The sequence below is a fragment of the Crassostrea angulata genome, chromosome 1, assembly GCF_025612915.1.
Source record: "Crassostrea angulata isolate pt1a10 chromosome 1, ASM2561291v2, whole genome shotgun sequence".
In the NCBI taxonomy this organism is placed as follows: Eukaryota; Metazoa; Mollusca; class Bivalvia; order Ostreida; family Ostreidae; genus Magallana; species Magallana angulata.
The window spans coordinates 10196154-10220991 of record NC_069111.1 but is presented as its reverse complement, the minus strand read 5'-3'; the positions used below and the strand labels follow the sequence as shown (position 1 = coordinate 10220991).

General features: G+C 33.7%; 1 protein-coding gene across 2 annotated transcripts; it reads left to right on the top strand.

The window, feature by feature from the left end:
• Window positions 1-8090: 8090 nt before the first annotated feature.
• LOC128179817 (neurogenic locus notch homolog protein 1-like) lies at window positions 8091-21507 on the top strand. 2 transcript variants are annotated; one of them, XM_052847445.1, is made up of 11 exons: window positions 8091-8202; window positions 10037-10087; window positions 12325-12444; window positions 12783-12881; window positions 13198-13317; window positions 13715-13813; window positions 14495-14614; window positions 19125-19223; window positions 19563-19796; window positions 20281-20440; window positions 21295-21507. In XM_052847445.1, exons 1-11 carry the CDS (start codon window positions 8154-8156, stop codon window positions 21473-21475), a joined length of 1332 nt encoding a protein of 443 aa, XP_052703405.1. In that variant the 5' UTR covers window positions 8091-8153; the 3' UTR covers window positions 21476-21507. The 2 variants fall into 2 exon arrangements, with proteins under 2 accessions (XP_052703405.1, XP_052703413.1); XM_052847453.1 differs by lacking the exons at window positions 12783-12881; window positions 13198-13317.
• Window positions 21508-24838: the final 3331 nt, after the last annotated feature.

Sequence of the window (24838 nt, the reverse complement as noted above, 5' to 3'; positions counted from 1 at the left end):
GAAACCATGATTCCCTAGAGAAAAGTGGGGCCACGAAATGGAAGGGGGTATATAGAAATAGAGAAAAATCTTCTTACAGGTACAACCACAAAAGGGGCTTGGTATTTACCCCCCAAAAAGGGTGGATAAAAATTGGCAGATTTTCAATTTTTTTAGCAAGATCTACTGTACTTAATTGTCGAGATATTTTGATACTGTAATGCTAATTTGGTCAGAATTAAGGCAATTGTTGCTCAGGTGAGCAATGTGGCCACTGGGCCTCTTGTTTTAAATTTAATCACAGTTATGTAGAAATTGAAAGAGTTTTGCTGTGCCATTTAGCACATTAGCTAAATATTGATATAATTCAAACATATGCACATGAACCCGAAGGTGGCCACACAAACCCATTATATTACATGATGGATCAATACAGAGGGTTTTTTATAATTAATTATCTTTTATGAATCTTTTGATATTTATTAATAGAAACTGGAAACTCGTTTTTCATGCGAACAGGATATTTTAGAGCTGAAAATAGTTGGTCACTATGGGCGCCATACAGTTATATAGAAATATATGTCAAAGACCAAATAAGCTTTATAAAATATGATAAAAAAAATATATTTATTGAAATGAAAAGCAAGAATTGTCCTAGATGCAGGTATGTTACTCCCGGTTTGAAAAAAATCGAATGGACGAGCTACAGTGCCCCAATATTAAAAAAATCTGCCATTTACGGCGCACAAAAATTTGCGCTAGTTTAGTACTGTAAACCTTATTTCCGAATACATTCTATACAAATATTTAATTGCACCAAATTTCTCAAACATTTTACTACAAATATCATCCCTTTACTTGCCTCTGATATTCTTTTAAACACCTTCACCAGTCCCGTACAGTGAAGTGGTGCTGTTGTTTACATGTAAAAATGGCGACTCTTGATCTCGACGTGAATTTCACACACTTCAATTTCCAAGGCCAGTAGGGACATAGTGACGCAAAAACCCATGATTCAGCAAAAATCAAATTTTTACACGATTTTCACATATTTTATATACACATGTATCATATGAAAAAATGAACTTTTGATAAATTACGGTGTTCCAAAATAAATAATTCAAATTAAAAAGAGAGAAATAGAATTACGCGTTGGGCCAACACAAAAATATTGAGTTTTTCTTCCGATTCATAGCCATGCAAGCGCAGGGGAATGTGAGTACTACAGCGTGAAATGCATCATGAGCCAGAAACATCTCATTGAAACATGATGTCTTCGAGAACTATACATTTATTAAGATGCATTCTCTATAAATGCATATCTTTTACCACAGTGATCGAATAGCTTCAAATCAAATTCTTTTTCCAGTGTGTCAATCCCATTGTAACTATTTTTAGACAGAAATCGCAATCACTTGACACTCAGCCAATGTCCAAAACAACTCGGTTTGTTTACAATTTCCGGATGAGTTTTAATGGACTGTAAAATGATGGGTGATGACTTATGATGCACGAAACCTTCCGTATGATATCTCGTGTAGCTCTTTATACCCGCACTTTCTAAAGAAAGTTCGGGTATATTGTTGTTACCCTGTTCCGTCCGTCCGTCCGTCCGTCTGTCACGTTTTACTTTCTCAAACTGCTCTTACATCTTATAAACCAGCAAACTGAACTCTTGGAGTTTGATTTGGGGTATCATGTTGTTTTGTAAAAAGGTTTCAAAAATTCTCTGTTAGTCCTGGGGGTCAAATAATTGGTAAAAAATGACGTCTTTTCACAAAAAACCTTCTTCCTCGAACTCCTCCTACATTTTCAACAGTAGACAAATCATCTTTTGGAATATGTTTTAGGGTATCCTATAGATGCGCAGTAAGGTTTCGGAATTTTCAATTTTGTCCTGGGGGTCATTTAATGGCTGAAAAATTACGTTTTTTAACAAAAAAAACTGGTTTCAAAAACGTCTTTTTTTTTGGCAGTAGCCAAATGATCTTCTAGAATATGATTGGGGATGTCATATTGAGGCGTGGTCAGGTTCCAGAATTTCTCTTTTATTAAGGGGATTAATGGGCAACAAAAAATGACGTTTTTTTGCCAAAAGTATATGGTTCCCAGAACTCCTCTTACAACTTTTGGAGTAGGTACGTCATCTCTTGGGATATAATTGGGGCTGTCCTATAGATGTGCAATAAGGTTTTAAAAATTTAAATTTCATCCAGGGAGTCAAATAGTAGCAGAAAATTGACGTTTATCACTAAAAAAACAAAAAATTTAAATTTCATCCAGGGAGTCAAAAAGTAGCAGAAAATTGACATTTATAACTTCAAAAAAACATAGATCCTACATCTTCTTTTATGATTTAATGGATAGACACATCATATCTCGAGATATGATAGGAACTGTTCCATAGATCTGCATTACGGTTTTGAAAAATTAAATTCAACCCTGAGGCCCATTACCTACCGGTACATACCTTTTGATGCCCTTTAAGGATCAAGAATATATATGGTTAAGGGGTGGGGATCTCAACCATTTTCGAGATATTCATGCACTTCCTGTTCAAGGGGGCCCATGACCTACATATCCTTTGTTGCCCCTTGACACAAGGAACAAGAATATATATAGTTTAAGGGTGGGGATCTCAACAGTTTTGAAGATATTAAGGTACTTGCTGTTTGAGGGGATCAGGACAACCCACAGGGCCCATGACCTACATAACATTTGATGCCCCTAGACATCAGAAACATGAATATATATGGTTTAGGGGTCATGATTATAACAGTTTCTGAGATATATGGTAATTTCAAATTCCTGGGGGGTGGGGATGACCCCAGGGGTCAGATCTAATAAACCCTATATATTGCCAGTAACAGCCAATATATGATTATGAAAACCCTATATTATTATCTTTGTCCGTTTTCAAGTTACCATTTACAATAGAGTCTACGATTCTTCCTACAAGGTTCAATGTTAGACCCCACACCCTTTTGACACCCCCCCCCCCCTCCCCCGAAAAGTGGTTGTCTAACCCAAAATGAGAAAAAACAAACCAGGATGCACAACTAGATATGCAGGCCTATCATATCCTAGAGTTTTGTACAATTCTGTTCAGCCATCTCTGAGAAACAAGTTCAGAGCAGGAAAGAAGAAAAAGAAGATGAAGAATAATAATACATGTATTAAGTACCGAACAAAAACAATTAGTCTCCAAATTTTATTCGGAAGACTTAATAATAAAGATTAAATAGAGATAGGATCATCAAACATCAATAATTTAAAGATAATTGACAATTTCTGATTCTAAGGGGGTCAGGATGACCCCTTAGGGTCTGGACTTACATGCCATAATGATCTGATGCGCCTGCATGACCTATAAGGAGGAATAATATCTTTGGATTAAGGTGGGTATCTCAATGGTTTTTATGATATTTAATAATTTCAGGAAGAGCACTTGGGATCATGACCTACATACAATCTTAAATGCCTTGAACAAAGAAACAATAACATAATATGTACATGATATATGATTCAATTTAAGAACCCAGATATAGATCAATCATCTGTTTTGTAATACTTCCTATGTATATATACATGTACATGTATTAGTTTGTGTTTTGTTCTATACTATTCATGTTCATGACTGTAGTATGGCTTGGGTTAGTCTTATTTTAAATTACATTAAAAAATTGTCAAATATATGACTTGAAACCCCCACTCCCAAACAAACTCAAATATAAACTGTTCTCCCCCCCCCCCCTAATCTTAGGTAATATGGCTTTAAATGCTTTGTTCATGCTTTGTTTATCAATTGTAAATGTAAATGGATTTGAATTTTTCCGAGTAAACTGCATAATTTTTATATAATGTGAATTTTAAAATATATTTGATCGAGTTTTTTTTGTTGAGATAGGTACAAATCCAAAATTTCTTTTTTCCTGTTTCACTTTCTTTGTAAAATTACAATTTTTTAATAAGTGCTTTGTGTGACTATTTATTATACATGTGGTTTAGCTTTTATCCAAAGATTTCAAAGGATAACGATTTAAATATACACAAAAATATTGATCTATAAAGACTCGACAAGACCATCTTTGGCATTTCTTTTTTTATTACACCATAACGTCACAATTGAGACAAATAGGTAAGGTTTTCAGTTAAAATAATTTTCCGTTTCACCGAAACAATACAAAAAAGTCATATAAAATAATTGGAAGCCGATATTGCTGTCTACACGTATTTTTTGTAATCATATTTCAAAAAATTTCCCTGATCGATCCACCAAATAAAATATTTGTCTGTCGGGGAGCCTTAAAAAGATAGTGAAGGTTAGAAGAAATTAAAGATTGGAGGTTTTTAAAGGTAAAAAAAAAACCCTGTTTACGAGATATCTATACTTACCTGCATCAACTTGTTGCATTTTCCCCGAGCTCCCTACGATCATGCCTGAACTTTTGAGACCACGCTGTGGTTTAACCATAGTGTTTAACCATAATGCACAAGCCTACTTCCGTTTCAGTTTTATTTTGTGAGGGCCTAGACAACTAGGACCAAACAAACAAGGGTGGGTGATGCAGGTGAGTACAGATATCTCCCCAGATATATCCCCCCCCCCCCCCCAGTTTACATCAATATCTATACTTACCTGCATCAACTTTTTGCGGAATTTGTAGCAGAATACTGGGCGGAATATTGCAATAACTATCATATAATAGTAAAATAAAGAATGCACTAACCCAAAGGAATATTATTATTTTGTTCTTTTTCTTTCGCCCATCTTGATGTATCAAGGAAATTAAAGAAAAGCAGTATTAGATGTAAATTGCATTGACTTGTCTTTGATTTTATATTCATGGTATAAAAACAGTATGACATTACACTGCAAAGTAAAGCACGGCAAAACAAGATGATATTTGTAATCTTAAAACCTGAAAATGTAAATGAAAACATATATTTTTAGCTAAAACATTTTATGGCTCTGTCCATAAACTTATATATAGGAAAATGATTAAACACGTGCTGGTTATTAAACGAAATGATATTTTACAAGTACTATGTTAAACAAAAATAAAAGCGTTGTTACTTGTAGTTAACTTATAATGCAAAGAACTAATTATCATGAGAAAAAGAGCAAATGTACATGCACATACCTTTAATTGATTACTATTCTTAACAAAAGACAAGATTGAGATTTTATTTCTACAGAAGACAATTACAGATAAGTTGTAATGAATCATATTGGGATAACGCAATTTAATACTTAACTCAAAATTCACACAAATGAATGCATTGTAATGTACGGTGGCATATCTCTGTCTTGCATGTCAACATAAGTAAGTTGCATGTTGACATAAATAAGTTGCATGTCGACAGAAATAAGTTGCATGTTGACATAAAAAGGTAGCATCTAGCATCTTGGATGGCACAGTTGGGCGATATTTGAGATTCTTTGAGATTTTGTGTAATTCTTATCTGATTGCAATTTTCTTGCATGTCAACAAATATAGTGATGTTGCATGTTGACATAATTATCTTACATGTCAACATATTTATCTTGCATTTCGACATATTTGATAGGAAAATAAAAACTTGCACACCAGGGGCAGAGATATGCCACCATAAAAAACAACAATCAAATGAATTTTCAACTCTATCGTAATTTTCAAAACAAAATAATACACTAATACAATAGTACAACTTGGGTTGGCATTGTCTGTCACATGAAATATTTGTGTTGTCCAATTATCTGTACTCAAATGAATAAACATGACGAAATTGCTCTAGTTTGTTACTTGACTGTTCAATCTTTCTTCCGATTCTGATAGTAAAACAAACACTTAACGAAACAAAAATCTTTTCAAGACAATCCCTAAAAGAAATTTTTTTACTAAAACCATCAATGAAAATCTTGTCTGTTTTGAATTTTGTATAATGTATATTATGTAATAAAGGTACATTTAAAAATGAAATACTTCTCATCATATACGTTCGTTCAATTTTAACAAGTCAGAAAAATGTGTTAAAATATCTAAAAAAAAACGTACATGATATCAATGAATGTATCTAATTTTTTTCAAAATGGGACCCAGATTTACAGTTTATCCTTAGCGCATGTTTTAAAACGATACCGTTTATAAAAGGAAGTATATCAAATTTAATGTATGTAACTAATAGTATTTAAGATCGTCAATTCTAAAGGTATTGACTTTCAATCTATAGTCTTTGGGGACAAAAGGGAAATAAATTCCGTTCCTTAATTTCCTCCTCTACAAAATTATTTCAAGATTTGTTCGTTAAATTCCTGGGAGGAGCTTATTATGTAGAGAATAATACATGGCAAAACCTGTTTCACACCACACATTAACCCGCAACTCCAATATCAGACCGAAAGCCAGAGTGCTGATATTGGTCGAAGGTTGATTTGAATGTAATACAGACTTTTCCATGTGTTGTTGTTTTTATCCTATTTTTTGAAGAACTCGTTTATATTTTCATGTAAAAAACTTTATCCAGTTTATCCCAGTTTTTCCATTTTCAAACCGGCGTATTTTCGACGCTAAAACGTATTGTGGCGTCTTTTATTAAAAAATGTCTATGTCATAATGTCACATTCCAAATTGTAGATATGCATCGATTAAGAGTAAAAGGTTCGAGGTATTCCGAAATCCGTACAAAAGGTACAACGGTGTAACAAAAAGGTGTAACAAAAAGTGAAATAAAAGGTGATAATCAGGAATGTGATAAGCGCGCGGCTTTGCTCATATCAGGGGTGCAAAAACCTGTATTTTAAACTATGCATTAATAAATGCGTTACAGTACTTACCCTGTAATATGAGTAATCAGTTTTGCAAATTAACCACGTAATGGTCCACCATAAACATGACCGGAATGTAAATCAGTAGGAAAATCCACTATATTGTGAGCTTTCCATGGAGTAAAAACTGCTATATAGCCATATTTCAGGTGAAAAAGATGGCTAGGGGGAAAACGCACTATATATATAACAACGGTTTCTGAAGTAGATGCATATGTGTTGAATACATGTACCAACTGAGGACGACACGTACAGTGCATAATGTTAGAAAATGTTTTATTAAAGTAAATTCAATGTTATTCAACTCAATTAGGTCATGTCGTACAATTTAATATGTCAAAATTAAATAGCTGACACATGTTGTTTCTAATTCCACAAAGTGTGCTGTTATTAACTCGTATTCTTTAGTTTGTCTAAAGATATATATTGATGTTGCATATTTTGGACGATTTTTAATAACGGTACACACATTTGTGAGAAAAGTGCAATTAAAATCGATGAAAAGGAAAATTTCCAAGATATCTCCATTATCATTTTTCACTCGGGAAAATTCACATGAACGAAAACCGATTTTTACGGAGATTTATAATAAGGAATGTTTACACCTTTTCTCCATTCGGAAGTCACTCGGAATAACTCGCACAATTTTAAATTGTTATCATCTAGGTACCTTCATTTCTTTTGCAATGGAATATCCCCGTAGACGTTTTATTTCTAGCCGTGCATTGAAACCTGACAAGCTAGAGGGGGCGTTTCAAAGGGAAAATCTTTTTCCCGGATTTATTTTTACACTATTGAATTAACATCGTTTGAACCCAGAGGTATTTATAATTATATATAGATTATAAATATAATTAAGAAAATGTGCGGCATTATAATCTCGGCACAAATTTAAGTATTCAGCTTTCATTTGAAAAGAAATGAATAAAATTTTTAGAAAAAAGTCAGTAAAGAAATCTTATATGGTTTCAATTCATTTGTATTTTTTGAATTGTGTATTTTCTTTTTAATAAATCGTCAAATTGACAAAAAATGTCAATTGAGACAAACTTTAAATCAATCAATTTTAATCATGTGTGAAAAATTCTAAAAATCTGTCAAAACAATCGGGAAATTAAATAGTAAAATTAATTAAAATAATAAGAGAAAACTTTATGCAACATGTGTTTATTTTTTTTTAATCTATTAGTGATAAAATTGAGGAAAAGTACAATGAAGAGGGAAGACTTTAAAAAGAATTATATAGAATCGTGGTCTTCAGTAAATAAGACATACCTTAAAACCATGGTTATTCAGACGAGTTCCCTCTGATAGCGGCTGACTTTTCATGAGAATCGTATAATTTATAATAGATCACATAACAACCATGATTCAACAATGTAGCAGTGTTGTTATGTTAAGCTTTTTGTTTCTGGGTAAGTAAAAATATGTTTGATTTTGTAATATTTGCAATATCAAACTTTTTTACGACCACCAATACGTTCATTAATAACCAATTCAAAATTTTTATAATCGGTCGCAAACGATGTTATTATCGGCCGCAGGAGCGGCCGACCTGTACATTTATCTTGTCGTATTAGAAAGTGCACATGGGGAAATAAGACGTTATCTACATGTAGCATGATTCGATAGAATGTTATTTTTGTTTATAACATTTGCAATAGTCATGAATGAAAAATCTTTAACGTAACGTCAAAATAATGTTTTGAAAAAATATTTTGATTTTTTTTATATAATAATATTAAAAAGAAACCATAGTCCTTTTTGCTACAATTACTGATCCTCAGGAGAGGAGTGTAAAAACTATAAAAACAGCTAGTTCTGAATATAAGTTTTTTAAAGGGACTTGGGCACAATTTGTCTTAAAATTTTCAAATTTCATTTTTCCTTTTTCATTGTTTATACTGATAAATATAGAAGTTTTTAATGCAATGTCAAAATTTGAAAGTCAAATATCAAGTTATAAGCGAGATACAGAGGTAAGAATTGGTTGATATGTAAACAAAGCTCGAATATTTTTTTTTACATATGTGTTGTTTTGGGGTAAGTTTCAATCAAATGTATCTTTCGTATGTTGATTATAGTATTTATGAAGATACTGAATCAGTTTAAATCATTTTTACATGTCAATTTGTCTGAGAAATGGTAATTCTCTACATTAGATTTTTTGTAAACAACTATAAGACTCGAGCTTTGTATACATAACAAGCAATTCTTACCTCTGTATCTCGCTTGTAACTTGACTTTTACATTCAATATATTGGTCAATCATTTAAATTGCACAAGTAAACCATTTTATATACATAAAAGATAAAAAATTAAATTTTTGATCTCAAAACGTGTCCAAGTCCCTTTAATTGACCGATAATAAAGTAAGACAAACAATATGCTGAGCATTTTGAGTTATTCATTCATACTGGAATGTGTACACACATTCTAGCATTTGGCGAAGTTGTAACAATGTTTTATTGCGACATCACAGTCGATCTACTTCTTCAACTAATGATAGATTAATAGAATCATTCATTATTACGAGTGTGGGATAGTGAAATTCCACCGAGGGGACAAGATTCACTGTCTAGGACGAGGCTTTGCCGAGTCCTAGACCGTGAATCTTGGCCCCGAGGTGGAATTTCCTAGACCGTGAATCTTGGCCCCGAGGTGGAATTTCACTATCCACCGAGGGGACAAGATTCACTGTCTAGGACGAGGCTTTGCCGAGTCCTAGACCGTGAATCTTGGCCCCAAGGTGGAATTTCACTATCCCACACGAGTATATAATGAATGATTATTTTTCTCGCATTATATTAGCTTAAAAAATGATGTTTGACAACTTTCTGTTATGACGTTCAAAAGATTACTTTCGGTTTCTCCCTCCGCGTGCTTCAAATAGTGCAAGTTAAATGAAAGCATACGACAGTTTTTTTTAATTAAAATATGAAAAATTGTAATTAATTATGCAACACAATTCCTTAATGGATACTCTCAATGCACTATTTTGCATTTCCCTACAGCAGACAACGTTTGTTTACGTTTTAAAACAGCGTAGTAATACACAGTGTAAGACAGAAAAATCTCACACTGCTGTCTCACACCGGACAAACCGATCTCACACCGGTGATAATGCGAGAAAAAGCGTTATTACATCAGCGGAAACGTTTTTCATTTCTTAAAAATGCAAAATACTTTTGAAATGGTTGGGGCCGATTTGATGCTTTGCATCAAAATTATTTTTTCTTTCTTTTACAGATTGGACACTGTGTACGGACTTTCAAGAATCCCGTCGATTTCTATATACGGGTTTGTACAGATTATTCACAAAACTATATATTTTGTTTATTCTATACACTTTATGGATAATATAAATTTACTTACCAAGAGATACACGTTTGCATTTTCAATATTAATATATTTATTATACAAATAGATAACCAAGTGAAACACAAACGTCATTGAACATGACCAAATATACCTATAATAACAAAAAATCCAAATAATCTCAAAACAAGAAGTGACGTCTTCAACAAAAAAATTGCCAACAAGGTTCAAATCAATACCTATCAAATCTGAACACGTATGCGTTTCCGAGAAATCTAGTGCACAAAATCGGTGAGAACAAATATTTATAGGGAAAAGGAAACTTAAGAAAAACAATTAGGTCTTCCGTTAGAAATGAAAGACCTTAATAACCTAGAAAAAAAGACCGGAACGCTCTATTCAAAGATATGCAAAAAATCGTCAGAAAAATTTGAAGAAAACGATTAAGTTATATTAAATGGCCTAAAAGGTACGAAAAAGAGAATGGAAATTGTATGAAGGACAATTATTTTTTCAGTTGTCCTTACATGTAATATAATGCAGCATGGATTGAACAGTTTTCAAAGCTGGGCATACGAGAAAAACAAAAAATACGTAATCCTTTGAATTATGTTCGTACCGTGAGGGGCACATCTATGCATGATCAAAATCAAAAGACTTCCGGTGTTTCAGGGGCTTTAATGTCGATGTTCCGTATTATGAAACTGGGGATGACAATTGTCTACCTAAAATTTTTAATTGAAAGAATGGTTTCCATGTCTATACTACTGGTGCATGTGACGCAACTTGAAAGTTTCTAGAATATATAAAAGACGATTGAAACTAGAAAAATGAGTCAGAAGGGGCAAATGTTAACACTGGAAAAATTAAGTAAGTGTGTTGTAAGTCTGGCACACCAATCTGAATTGATCCTGACTATTGTTTACACCAAGTTGGAAAATGTTAGCTGTTTCACTTCGTGGGTTTAGCTGTGCCAACAATCAGACTGCCCCAAGCACGAGGATACAGACGACTGCCATTAACGATAAACAAACAACAAACCAATCGATTTATGTAGACAAAACAAACATATGCATAAATTTAGAAATGATGACCATGCTTTATCAAAACGAATAAAACTTCACATGTTACAGTAGCAGACACATGCTAGGTAAGCATCGAATAAATATCGGATGCTTGTACTGAAGTCCTCACTTCTCATCCGAATCTGAAGAGTCAGCCACTTTGTCCGTCAAAAATGGTCTACATCACGTTCAATCCGCTTTATAACATTTGTTTAAGACTGATAAGACGTGAAATATTTACATATCCCCGAGGAGATGGTTATGTCATTGTCATCAATTGTCTATTTGGTGTAACTTTTGATAGACTCCCTATTTGTGTTATAATATTTGGTTGGTTATTAATGTAGGTGGTCAAATTATGATATCAATAAAGCTACACTCAGTTGTTATTTCTAGTGTATCACTAACATCAGGTAATTAAGCAACATCAATCTTTTTGAAATTGAATAGAAAGTCCACTTTAACTGCGATCGCAGCTTTCAGAAAATGCACATAGAAGAGAAAACTATAATAATCATTTACTTTTACATTTAAGAATCGGTTTGACATTGTCAACAACTTGCATATTTTCCTCTCCACATTAATTTCAAGTACTGTAAATTCCTAATTAAACGCGAGGAATTAATATCCGCGTAAAATCGCGAGAAGCATCCTTCGCGGATTTTAAAATCTCGCCATTATTTTCTGAGAGTTGAAAACTATAAGAAATAAGGAGAAGAGTTTCAAGTTCGCGATTTTATATTCTCGTAATTTGATACAAACCAGCGGGATCGCGGAATTAAGCACTCGCGTAATATAAGGAATTTACAGTAAAAGATGAATCTGCTTCACTTCAAAAGAACATCCAGACAGCCACTGAGATGCTACATCCAACGCGTAGCTTGAAAGTTTATGTCTTATCATATTTTGCTGTAAACTGCAGTGTATACTAAGACATAAAGTTCTAGAGTTATCTTTTTTTACGCATCTAAAGTTCTTGCGAGTTCATGTATGGCCATATTTTATAGAAATGCGTTCAAATATTTTATACAAAATTTTGGAAATGTTTTAGCAATTTAATCAAAGGCCTTAAAGGGCTGTCAAAAGACCTTCCTTTTTGTTAAAGACAAAACAGGTCTAGTTAGATGATGTTTTTTCTTCATAATTTACGACTAGCTACCACGCCAATCCCGACCAAGTGCACTGTTGACGTAAACTGTACTGGTTTTAACTGTCCAAGGCAACAATATCCATTTTGTGAACCCTATTTACACTGGTCTGCTTGTGGATGTACAGGTAAACACTTTTGTGTCGTATACTGTAAACATCTTTTTTTAATAGAGTACTTAATTCCGCGATTCCGCTGTTTTGTATTAAAGCGCGAGAATTTGAAACCGCGAGCACCAATTTTTGTTATAATTTTGAATAGTTTAAAACTATCTTAAAAGTTAAAGCTAAATTTAAAAAATTTTGAGAGACTTGTCTCTCGCTATTTTCACGCGGATATGAATTCAGTGCATATGATTTCAAGTAAGAATCTGAAATTGATTTTCATATATGTAACATTCACTTACATAAACACGAAAATAAATAAAGGCGAGTTGATACCTACAGAATATCATTTATTTTATTAGAGTGTACCTATAACCATCACTGTAGTTGCCCGACGGGAATGATTGGCCACTGCAGGGACGATATTTTTCAAAGGAAATGTGAATGCAAGTTATTGCCTGGTAAGATTTAGCTTAACAAATGTCGTTCGGCAATTTTTGGACATTCAGTAGCTTTAAGCTGTTTGGTCCGATTTTATATAAAATTTTGTGAACGCTTTTAAACGGTGGTTATACTAAGTATACGTATAATAATATAAATGTATTGCATGGTGGTGAGGGAAATATGAAGATTTATTTCCCCGAGAAAAATCATATTTCCCGAGGGCTTTGCACTTGATAATTTTAAATTTGAAAAGTCTAAATAACATGGAAAGTTATTCGATACTGTAATAGTGAAAAAATCAAACCATGACACTTTAATAAACATTTTTTACAGGTCCCACCTGTAAAAGTGATTCAGACTGCAGCACACAAGTATGCACAGGAAACCTAAGCCATTCCTTCTGCCATGAAAAAAAGTTTCTCGTCTACGACTTTTCGTCCTGCGATTGTAGAGGTAAATTTAGGCATGGATTTGCATAATATTTTGCTAAAACTTATGTACATATATTTACATTTTCCAGTGTCTTTGCCTGTGATAACACTACGTATCGATTTTGTACTATATAACCCGTAATACAAATTACGCCAAATTGAGGCGCCAGCGGGGTTTGTTTGTTTATATTTAAATATTTAATCGTACGATTGCCTAAAATTATATAAATATAAGTAATAAATAATCATTCTTTGAATATTATGAGATGATAATTTCGGTCGGGGCCTGATCAAATCTATCATAAAGCCCTTCGGGCTTTATTGGATTTGATCACGCCCAGACCAAAATTATCACCTCATAATACTCAAAGAATGATTCCTTATTCCTTATGTAACACAGATGTCATTTATTTTGTTAGAGTGTACCGATAACCATCACTGTAGTTGCCCGACGGGAATGATTGGCCACTGCAGGGACGATACTTTTCAAAGGAAGTGTGAATGCAGATTATTGCCTGGTAAGATTAAGCTTAACAAATGTCGTTCTGCAATTTTTGGACATTCAGTAGCCTTAAGCTGCTTAGTCCGATTTTATATCAAATTTTGTGAACGCTTTTAAACGATGGTAATGCTAAGTATGTGTAAAATAAAAGACGTTGTATTAGTTTTTTCCGGTCAATTAAGCCATATTTCCATGAAAAAATGATGTACAAACCTTTTTTAAAAAACAAACGACACAAAGGTTTACTGCGTTTATATCGCCTCATATTAAAATTTGCCCCTGGCTTCGAGGCGGCTATGATTGTATTACGACTTTGACATCGCTAAAAAAGGTTATAATATTTTGGCATATCAAAAATAAACCTATGAACATTTGTTCATTGATATTTCTGAGGTTTTCTTTGTTTACAATCGATGCATAACATGCAAGTTGAATAAACCTAATCATTTGGGGAACGAAACCAAGCGGTTCACTTATCTAAACATTCCCATAATGCAGTTTGATTTGGGGGTTTTTTGCCCATTAATTATTTTTTTGTTTACTTTTAATGGTTCTCACTTTGAAAGGAGACCGATTCTGCTGGTGTTAAAGGCAAAAGTCTATAACTTTTTCAGATAATCGGTTTGTATGTAAATTTATTCTATTTGTAATATTGAGAAAATCGGACCATGCAGCTTTAATCAACATTGTTATACAGGTGCCACCTGTAAAAGTGATTCAGACTGCAGCACACACGTGTGTTCAGGAAACCTAAGCCATTCCTTCTGCCATGAGAAAAAGTTTCTCGTCTACGATTTTTCTTCCTGCGATTGTAGAGGTGAGCTTAAGCGTGGATTTGCATAATATTTTGCCAATGCTGATGTCCATGTACCAAGGATATCATTTTGAAAAAATCATGAAGAGTTTTACTCGTCAAACTAAAATGAAAGAATTGTTGGGATGTAAAACAAAAATTATAGAAGTTAAGTACAGGTAACGTGCCGTTAATTTTATGAGATGAAAGAAATTTCCTGGTACTTTTTAACAGTTTAAGGCCGCATTGTGAGAATCTTATTATACCCCCCGCAAACAAAGTTTTGGGTGTATTTAGGAATCACGTGCACCTTGTTCGTATGTCCGTCCGTCCGTCTCTCTGTGCAATCGTGTCTGGTCCATGTTTATTTTATGGAGAAACATTGGAAGTTCTTACTTCACACAAAGATTGCTCATGACCTGATTGCGTGTCGTGATTTTGACATAAGTTCAGTTGTGCAGATTCAAGGTCATTGTTAAAAAAAACTGCATAATTCCTGTCTAGGCCATATCTTGTAATGAAAAATTATTGAAAGGAACAATTTGACACAAAGATTGCTTATAAATTGTAAATTTTTACAAGTCCAATGTCATTGTTAGAAAGTTGTAAATCCGTTACTTTCTAATAGAGAAATACCGGTACATGTACATGTAGGTAGTTTTTATATTTTCTTAGCAAGGGGTATCACTTGTGAGCTTTCTCACAGTATCTCATGTTTATATATTACAAACCTGCGACAAAATAATTAATATGTCAGTTTAATTATGTATAATTATTTGCATATTAAATTATTTCACAAACTCTAAAGATATATATCTATTGCTGTAAAAAAAAATCGCCCATTTCTAAATGATGTCATTGTATGCAATCGTTTGTTTAAAATGAAAATGAAATATGAATGTATATTTTACCCAAAATACAAAATTGATTTTATTAAAGACAATTGACTGTGAGATAAAACGGACAAGCTAGCTCATATTCTTCCTGCTCCAATACTACCATCAACAGATTTTTTTTAAATAAACGCTTGCGGTTTTTAGCTCACCTGAGCTGAAAGCTCAAGTGAGCTATTCTGATCACTTTTTGTCCGTCGTCCGTCCGTCCGTCCGTCCGTCTGTCTGTCTGTCCGTCTGTCTGTCCGTCTGTAAACTTTTTACATTTTGAACTTCTTCTCTAAAACCGCTTATCCAATTTCAACCAAATTTGGCACAAAGCATCCTTATGGGAGGGCGAATATAAATTGCAGAAATAAAAGTCCGATCTGTATTCAAAGCGGAGAAAACCTTGAAACTGTAGAAAAAGGGGGGTGCATTTTTAAAAATCTTCTTCTCAAGAACTACTGATTCCAATTCAACGTAGTTTAGCATAAATTATCCTTATGGGAAGGAAAATATAAATTGCAAAAATTAAGGTCTAATTCTGTTTCAAATCTGAGTTATTACGAAAATAATAATAAAGGAAAGGCGTGTTTCAATCAGTTTAATAGCCTCGGGCTCGGCATCCGGTAAAATGGGTAGACAAGACTTGGCCTGGGCAAAACAAAAGATAAGCAGTTATTAATCTGCCAATCTCATTAAAATTTCAGGATATTTGATGGACCAGTATATTTGTATTCGCTGTAAATATTGCTGCAAAATAATGCGTATTTGGAATTGACGATTGCCGATCTGCCCCGGCTTTTATTTTGCCACGGCCCGGTTTTGCTTACCCATTTTACCAAGACTCGTATTCCATACTTCTAAAACGAGGTTCTTTGTTTAAAGCAGCCATGACATTATACGAAAAAGGGTCGATCTGACTATGATGAATTTGTTTGTTGTGCAACAGCTCGCGTATGAAGGGAAATTTTTGAAACATGAAAAATATATTGGTGCCGATTTTGTGAAGTAAATTGAGGCTAAATATTTCAATGCGTTGACAGTTTTCACACATAACGTTGATGTTAGCTTGTTCTGATTTTCGTTTCGTTTTCATTATTTATGCTTTGTAACCTGGAAACTGTCGTCTGTATTTCGTGATTTTTACGTATCAAATCAAACAGAGACTTCGGTAAATCAAACAGTTACGTTAACTGTTTACCTGCGCAAATTAAGCAAAATCTGATGTAGGAGTACTGAAATACAATTCATTCTATCGGTAATTCGGCATTATTTTTTGCGTAATGGTAGATTAATGCAATAGGTTTTTGTTGAGATGCTCGGCATTTTCTCTAGTTTATTCAGTTTAAATAGAGTTTGATATCGCTTACGGCAATATGTAGGTATATACATGTATATATATGATTCATTTCGAAAAAATAAATCGTGTTCTTTAAATATTTGTTATACATGTAGTGCATGTTTCTTGTGTTTAATTGTTAACAATTTCTATTTACTAACCATTTTTGAGTGTTTGCTTCGAATTATAAGCAAGATACAGAGATTTGCTAACAATTCTATGTTTGTACACAGATCTTAAAAGCTAAAGATTAAATCAAAGTACTGATAGTACTGAAAAGCGCTATCCCAGCTTCTGTATGTATATAACAGATATATGTATATAGCATTTCAGCTTCTGTATACGCACTATATTTCCTCATCACTGCATGACAGTCCCTGCAATGATGTATGTAAGCCCCGTACATTAATTTCACAATAACCCGTAAATTAGATTCACAATAGCCCGTGCAGTTATGTGCATAAACCCCTGAAACTGGTTCCCTAACCAGTTTAAATGATGTATACTTTTGCTTATAGGGGGCGGTTATTCGATGCACCGGAAGTTGAAGTCTAACGACAATAAAGGGCTGAGCTATGCTTAGCGCTTTAAAAAGTAAAAAAATTGTCAATATTTATTACGAAAATTTTCAAAATCTGTTCTTCCAGAAACCAACTTATTGAATTGTAAACTTAACCTTTTTAGCTCACCTGAGAATGGGGCCACAATGGGGGGTCGAAGTTTAACAAATGAATATATAGAGTAAATCTTTAGAAATCCTCTTCTCAGAAACTAATCGGCCAGGAAAGCTGAAACTTGTGTGGAAGCATCCTCAGGTAGTGTAGATTCAAAGATGTGAAAATCATGACCCCTGGGGATAGGGTGGGGCCACAATGGAGGGTCGAAGTTTAACATATGAATATAAAAAGTAAATCTTTAAAAATCTTCTTCTCAGAAACTAATTGGCCAGGAAAGCTGACACTTGTGTGGATGCATCCTTATGTAGTGAAGATTCAAATTTTTGAAAATCATGACCCCCGGGGGTAGGTTTGGGCCACAATGGGAGATCGACGTTTTACATAGGAATATACACAGTTAATCTTTAAAAATCTTCTTCTCAGAAACTAATCAGCCAGGAAAGCTGACACTTGTGTGGATGCATCTTCAGGAAGTGTAAATTCAAAGTTGTAAAAATCATGACCCCCGGGGTAAGGGTTGGGCCACAATGGGGGATCGAAGTTGAACATAGGAATATATACAGTAAATCTTTAAAAATCTTCTTCTCAGTAACTAATTCGAAGGCAAAGCTGGAACTTGTGTGGAAGCATCCTCAGGTAGTGAAGATTCAAAGTTGTGAAAATAATGACCCCTGGGGGTAGGTTGGGGCCACAATGGGGGATTGAAGTTAAACATATGATTATATACAGTAAATCTTGAAAAATCTTCTTCTCAGAAACTAATTAGCCAGGAAAGCTAAAACTTGTGTGGAAGCATCCTCAGTTAGTGTAGATTCAAATTTGTGAAAAGCATGATCCCTGGGGGTAGGTTTGGGCCACAATGGGAGGTCGATGTTTTACATAGGAATAAACAGAGTCATCTTTAAAAATCTTCTTCTCAGAAACTAATCAGCCAGGAAAGCTGGAACTTGTGTGAAAGCATCCTCAGGTAGTGTAGATTCAAAGTTGTGAAAATAATGATCCCCAGGGGTAGGGTGGGGCCACAATGGGGGGGGGGTCAAAGTTTAACAAAGGAATTTATAGGGTAAATCTTTAAAAATCTTCTCAGAAACTAATCAGCCAGATGATTCTTTATAATTGTTAAGACTTTGGCCCCAGGACAATTCTTTGGCCTCACGAGAAGGTTGAGAGTTTACTGTACGTTTATATCCCATATATAAACTATTGTTAGGGATCTTTTTGAGAACTGCAATACTCAACACATGATATGACTATAAAATCATCCTGTTAGAAAAGGGACTAATGATTATAAACATAAGAATATCCAGGGGAAAATGGATTTTATTTATACAGGATTTACATGAATTATTGTATATTGTCCAGATATTTTGTATTATGACTCCATTGAGCTGATTTTATCATACCTATTGTTCCTCAGGTGAGCGATGTGGCCCATTGGCCTCTTGTTTTTATAGTGTTATAATTTCATCTTAGATTTTCAAAGCTAAACCGGTATAAAAATTGTACATGTAAGTTGTAATTATCCCTTATTTTTTAAATGCATTCAAGTGCTTGTATTTGCTCGTATAAGATAGAGAAATACAACTGTATCTGTAATTCTTTACGGAATTTTAAAAAGAAGTATTATATCTTTTTTACAGAGTGCTCCAAGGATTCTGATTGTCATTGCCAGTCAGGGTGGATTCCAAGTTGTCGAACTACTGCGTTTGGAAATACTTGTCATTGTAACCAGTCCAATGGTATGATACATATATTTAAAGAATATGAAGCTTTACAGTCTGATGCATAGAAACTAGTAAGGTGTCATATAATTACAGATAGAACTGACGGTAATGATAATCTGTGAAAAAAAATCTAATTACAAAATTGTTTTATATGAGCACAATTCGTCTGATTATAAATTTAAACAATATTAAATAAATACCAGTACTAGTTATGAATGATAAATCATAGGATTAGTGTATTATGTGTATTTAGCCCTAAATATTAATCACTACTCAATCGACATGAAGATAGGACACGGACTCTAGAAAAATAACTGGCGAATTTATTGATAAAAGTTACGGAATTTTCTACAGTACATTCTACGCACTCAACAACAACAACCAAAATGGCGACAACTTCCACCATAATGACACCCGTGGTTTCCTCAGATCCATTCCATGAATCGACGACACAACCAACACATATGACCTCAATGGATGTGACAATATCAACGACAGATTCCACACAGACTCCCCAGTCAACCAACACCACGATACCCGAAAACAACACATCTCTGATAGTGGTAACTTTAACTACAAAACCACAAGGTGTGTGACTAATTTAGCTAAAAATTTGAATAAATACAGTATATATCATATTCAGTGAAAATGAAAATTGTATATTTCGCAGCAATGCATTGTTGCGAATTGTGTTTCTTACCATACTCCCCTGGTAGATTATATCAAAATTGATGTGATTGACACCGCGTTATCATGAATACTATTTTTGTCATAATTATTTTTAAGTTTAACATTTATTTTCGTTTCAAGTCTATTTCACAATATAAAATATTCATCAAAATTAAAAAGACTTATTAGAATGATCAATATGTCGTATAACAATAACATCGAATTGAAACTGTAAAAATGACTAAAGTAAGCAACATCCATATTCTTAACCATTAATATACATAGTGGAACATTAAAAATATGTTTAAAACATTCCTTATGATTTGTAATTCGTTATATAAAATCCATATACTATAACACATTTTTCATTTAATATTATAAATATATTCCATTTATACACAAGGTGTAAGACAATGCCACATTTGCGGAGATTCTTCCAACTCGATACCGTGTGACATAAGGTCAATTTACGTGGGAAATTTACAGGACTGTGCCCCGGGAGAGGATTATTGTATGACTGACTTAATCCATAATGGACAGACCTTTCCAAGCATCTATAAAAGGTACAAATAACCACCTGGATATATCATTTGATAACTTATTACATTTTAATGACCGTTTAATTCCCTAAGTGTTCTGTCTTTAACCTTTATATTTCCAGTACATAGCCCAACTGAACATCGTATGTTTCAGTTTACATAATTTTGAATAGCATCGTTTCATTATATGAAAAAAATAACAATAACAAACCGTCAACCATCTCAAAAATCCATAAAACGAAATACAAATTCAAAGCAGAGCAACACGGACCTCCAAAAAGATAGAGGTAGGATCAGGTGCCTAGGAGGAGTGAGCATTCTCTGCTGACCGGTCATTCCCGCCGTGTCCTCTTTGTCTAATCGGGAAAAAACGGAATAGTCCGTAGACAATTAGGTGATTAATTATGGTCTAACAATCAGTATGAAAAACGTCAGTCATCATGCGACCCAGTGTAAGATTGTATTTGCTGACAAGTTGTTGCATCGACCGTAGAATTTACGAAAAGATGAGTTCAAACGAGACTGTTGATAGTCCTGTTTTATCAACTTGTTTGTCAGTAGCTTGCCTCGCCTTAGAAACTATTCATACGAAGAGCATGCCCTTCCGTGCCCTTTTGTTTTGCAAACAAACAAAAAAAAAACACACAATTAAACAGTGATTCCCGATTTTCAATATTTCTAAAGCGTATTTTATTTGTAAACACAAGGTACTAGTCTCAAGAAGATGTGCTGCGTTTTAAGCGCTTTAGACCAGTTAATATATAGATACATGTATAATTGAAAGGTTCAAGCTTCAACAAGTTTGAACCTTATCTTTAGCGTTAAAGACTTCCTAAATAAAAGATATATGATTGAAAGTTAGAACTGTTGTTCACAAGGTGTGTGACTGAAGAAGAGTGTCGGAACAAGTGGCTCCACCAAACGTCTAACCTTGAACACTGTACCAACTATGGCAACGTCCTTGTCAGAGGTCACTACAGCTGTCACTTCTGTTGCACATCGGACGGATGTAACTCCAAGCAGATTCCTGACAACTCTTCATTGTACATTAAAGTCTAAGTGTAGCCATATATATATGTCAAATATACAATGTATACTTTTGAGAAAATCTCTTTTGAAATTGACATTACAATAAATTGCAGATAGACTAGATTACTTTTGGTTAAGATATTTGAGATTGCCTACATTCCTTTCTTATGTCTTTATTTTGGCTGCGTCAGGCGCTGATTTCTATATGAGATGAAAAACCGTATGTTAGATGTTTGACTGGCCCTTTTTTAAGATTTTACCTTTTGAAGATTGGTTCATTTAAGGGAGTAAAAGATGTGGGTTTGATTTCAGGCACATATGTAACTTTTTTGAACTATAAAGATAGCAATAATCGAGCAACAACATTTTTAGCAAATATAAACCATTAAAGGACTATATATGATAAGGGCCTAAAATGGCCCCCTAAAATGAACATCATCAGTTTACTATCATTCTTTGTTTTCTTAGTACAGATATGTATGTGATGTGTTTACATAATATTCATTTTGGTTCAAGTGCCCACAATTTAGAAATATGACATTGTAAAGACAACCTTTTCCCGCCATTTTTGCATTTTTAGCGTAAAACAGCTTGTTTTCAAGCAGTTTTTCCTTCTGAAAACATAGAGCGCATTCTTGAACAAATAAAATATTTTAATCAGAGATGTATCTAGCCAAGACTAATAAGTGACCAAAAAAATTTCCTTGTTCAAGCATGCGCTGTATATTTCCGATTCGTAAATAGATAAGAAAAATGTCAATTTTTGGCTGAGTTTGATTGAATAAGAGAAATGGCGTCACTTCTGACGTCATATACTGCCAGTGAGTGCAAATAAATCAAATAAATAGATGAAAAATATATTTTATATCAACTCTTCTAAAAATTTAGTGAACATTTTATTGTACCCGAAACACTTAAAAAATGGCGAATTATGGGGGCAAAATTTAACTCTTATCATATATAGTTCTTTCATCTCAAACTTGTGTATTCATAATTTTGTTATGACGGCGAGGGTGAAGTTTTAATACTTTAAATTGTACCTTACCATTTTTAAAACTGCATTTTAAGATAAGCGGCTCTAACATTATCAGTTTCATAACTTATGACCTGTAAGACAAAGATCAGTAACCCTAGAAAAGATCAGTAACCCTTGCGAGTTTTACTGTCTTCGATGTTGTCAATCGTCATTTATATTCATTCATGTATTTATCATCTTGATATTAATTATAATATGTAAATGACAAAGAAAAAGTAACTTGCAGTACTTAAATTATTGTTTTATATGCATCTAGCATCCACGAGTTTAGTGGCTGTGATAAGTGGTTGCTAGCTTTCAAGAGTTTTTTGTCTATCTTAACAGTTAACTCGATATATGTCGATGTATAAGCATTTTGTCGATAATCTATAAATATATCTATGTTTTATAGCTAGCTTCCTTACACTATATATTTCTATCTTCATAAGCAACTATCTATCTATCTCTCTGTTTTACTGCATATTTGAAGCGTACATAATCATGATGATAGTACATATACAAAAGTAAAGCAGTAGTAATCGGTTCACAAATATGATAATAATGTAAAGCGAATTTAGGAAAATGAAATGTGTTATTTTATAAAAGTCGTACAATTTTGTATAATTAAAAGATGCGACTGAAACGTTTAATGATATGAAGTTGGTTGAGAGTGTAGATATTTGCTTGTTTCATTAAGCGTGAGGGCTGCTGTCCACTTATGACGTTGCTATGTCGATTCAAAACGTAAACAAACGTTATGTGCTATATGGAAATGCAAACTGATGGATTGAGATAATCCATTAAGTAACTGTTTTGCTTAATTAATTACAATATATCATATCTTTATTAAAAAACTGTCGTATGCTTTCATTTTAACTTTCAAATACATGAATCACGCACAGGGATAAACCAAAAGTATTCTCTTGAACGTCGTAAAAAAAGTTGACAGACATCATATTTTAATGTAAATAATACGAAAAAAAATAATCATTCAATACCCATGTGGGATTGTGAAATTCAAACTCAGGACCAAGATCCACGGTGTAGGACTCGGTAAAGCCTCGTCCTACACCGTGAATCTTGTCCCCTCGGTCGAAAACTCGTAATAATGAATGATATCGATTCTATAAATTATTAAATGGCAATATATCATTAGACTTTGGCGGCGTCAACTGTTATTAATGCAATCATCTATAGAAGTAGGTGTTGCAATTGCAACGCTTAATGTTATTTATATCATTAAGCGGCGCTGTATTATTAACGGGTTGTTACAAATCAAGCAAGAATTAAAATGAGTTCTAATAGATTTCTTAAGCAGTAAAAGTCCTAACCTGATTGGTCAGAAGAAAAGGTCGCCTAAAGATGATCTCCTATCGATACCTGACATACTTTAAACGTATTATATTTGGCGTTTACGATATTGAGCGGAAAAAAGTTTTTGAACAAGTTGGCGTGGATTTGAATTAGCTCCCCCCTTCCCCGGTTTCACCGGACTAATTAAAGCAGAGGAGTCTTAGGTTAGGATTTTGACTCCAAAATGAAGCTTTTAATTCAATTATAGACTCCCTGGTTCAATTGTCTAAGATACTCAAGCGAGCGTCAGGACCTTTGAGCATCTTGTTTGACTAACTAAGAAAAGGTAAAAAGTTACTAAAAAGGAGGGCGCTGTCGAAATTGTAGTAAGAATAAATAAGCAAAGAAGCAGGAATTCATTTAGAATTGGGAATTAGTAACGTTTTCAGAAAAAAATACTATTAAGGCAAATGCAAAAGATTTTACTGTATTTTTAGAACATTAAGAAAAATAAAAACTGGCGGATTCATATGATCAATTACTTTTTTGATCAATATATATATCGTTTATATATAGTATCTCTCATGGTTTTTGATGGTAAATGATTTTTTCCAGCGAGTTGTGTGTTTTCTATCAGCCAGGGGTTAAAAAAAACACAACGAGTTGGATATTAATTAGTAGGTATTCAGCTCCCCTGGACGGATATCACAAAGGTCGCGAGTTTCATTTTTACTTTGCAGGCAGCTTACTACCTTGTTTACATCTGTTGTTTTTCTAACAGTGTTAGGATTCCGCATATTCATAACATAAGTTTTCCGTGAAATTTTCTGACTATTATTTCGTCCAACTCTCCGATTCTCCTAGCCAATGATTCTAAAATTCTCACCCCATTTCCAACTCTCTTGCAGAACGTTTCTCCATCGCATTTATTTACAATTAAAAACGTTGTCTGCTTCCAAACGTAAAAAAACAGAGGAACTCCGAATGAAAAGTGCAAAGGTGTTCCGGAGAGATGTGATAAAGAGTTAAATAAAGGGAGGTGATATGGGGGGTTTAATAAAGGTGCGTGTCACTGTTCATATCAG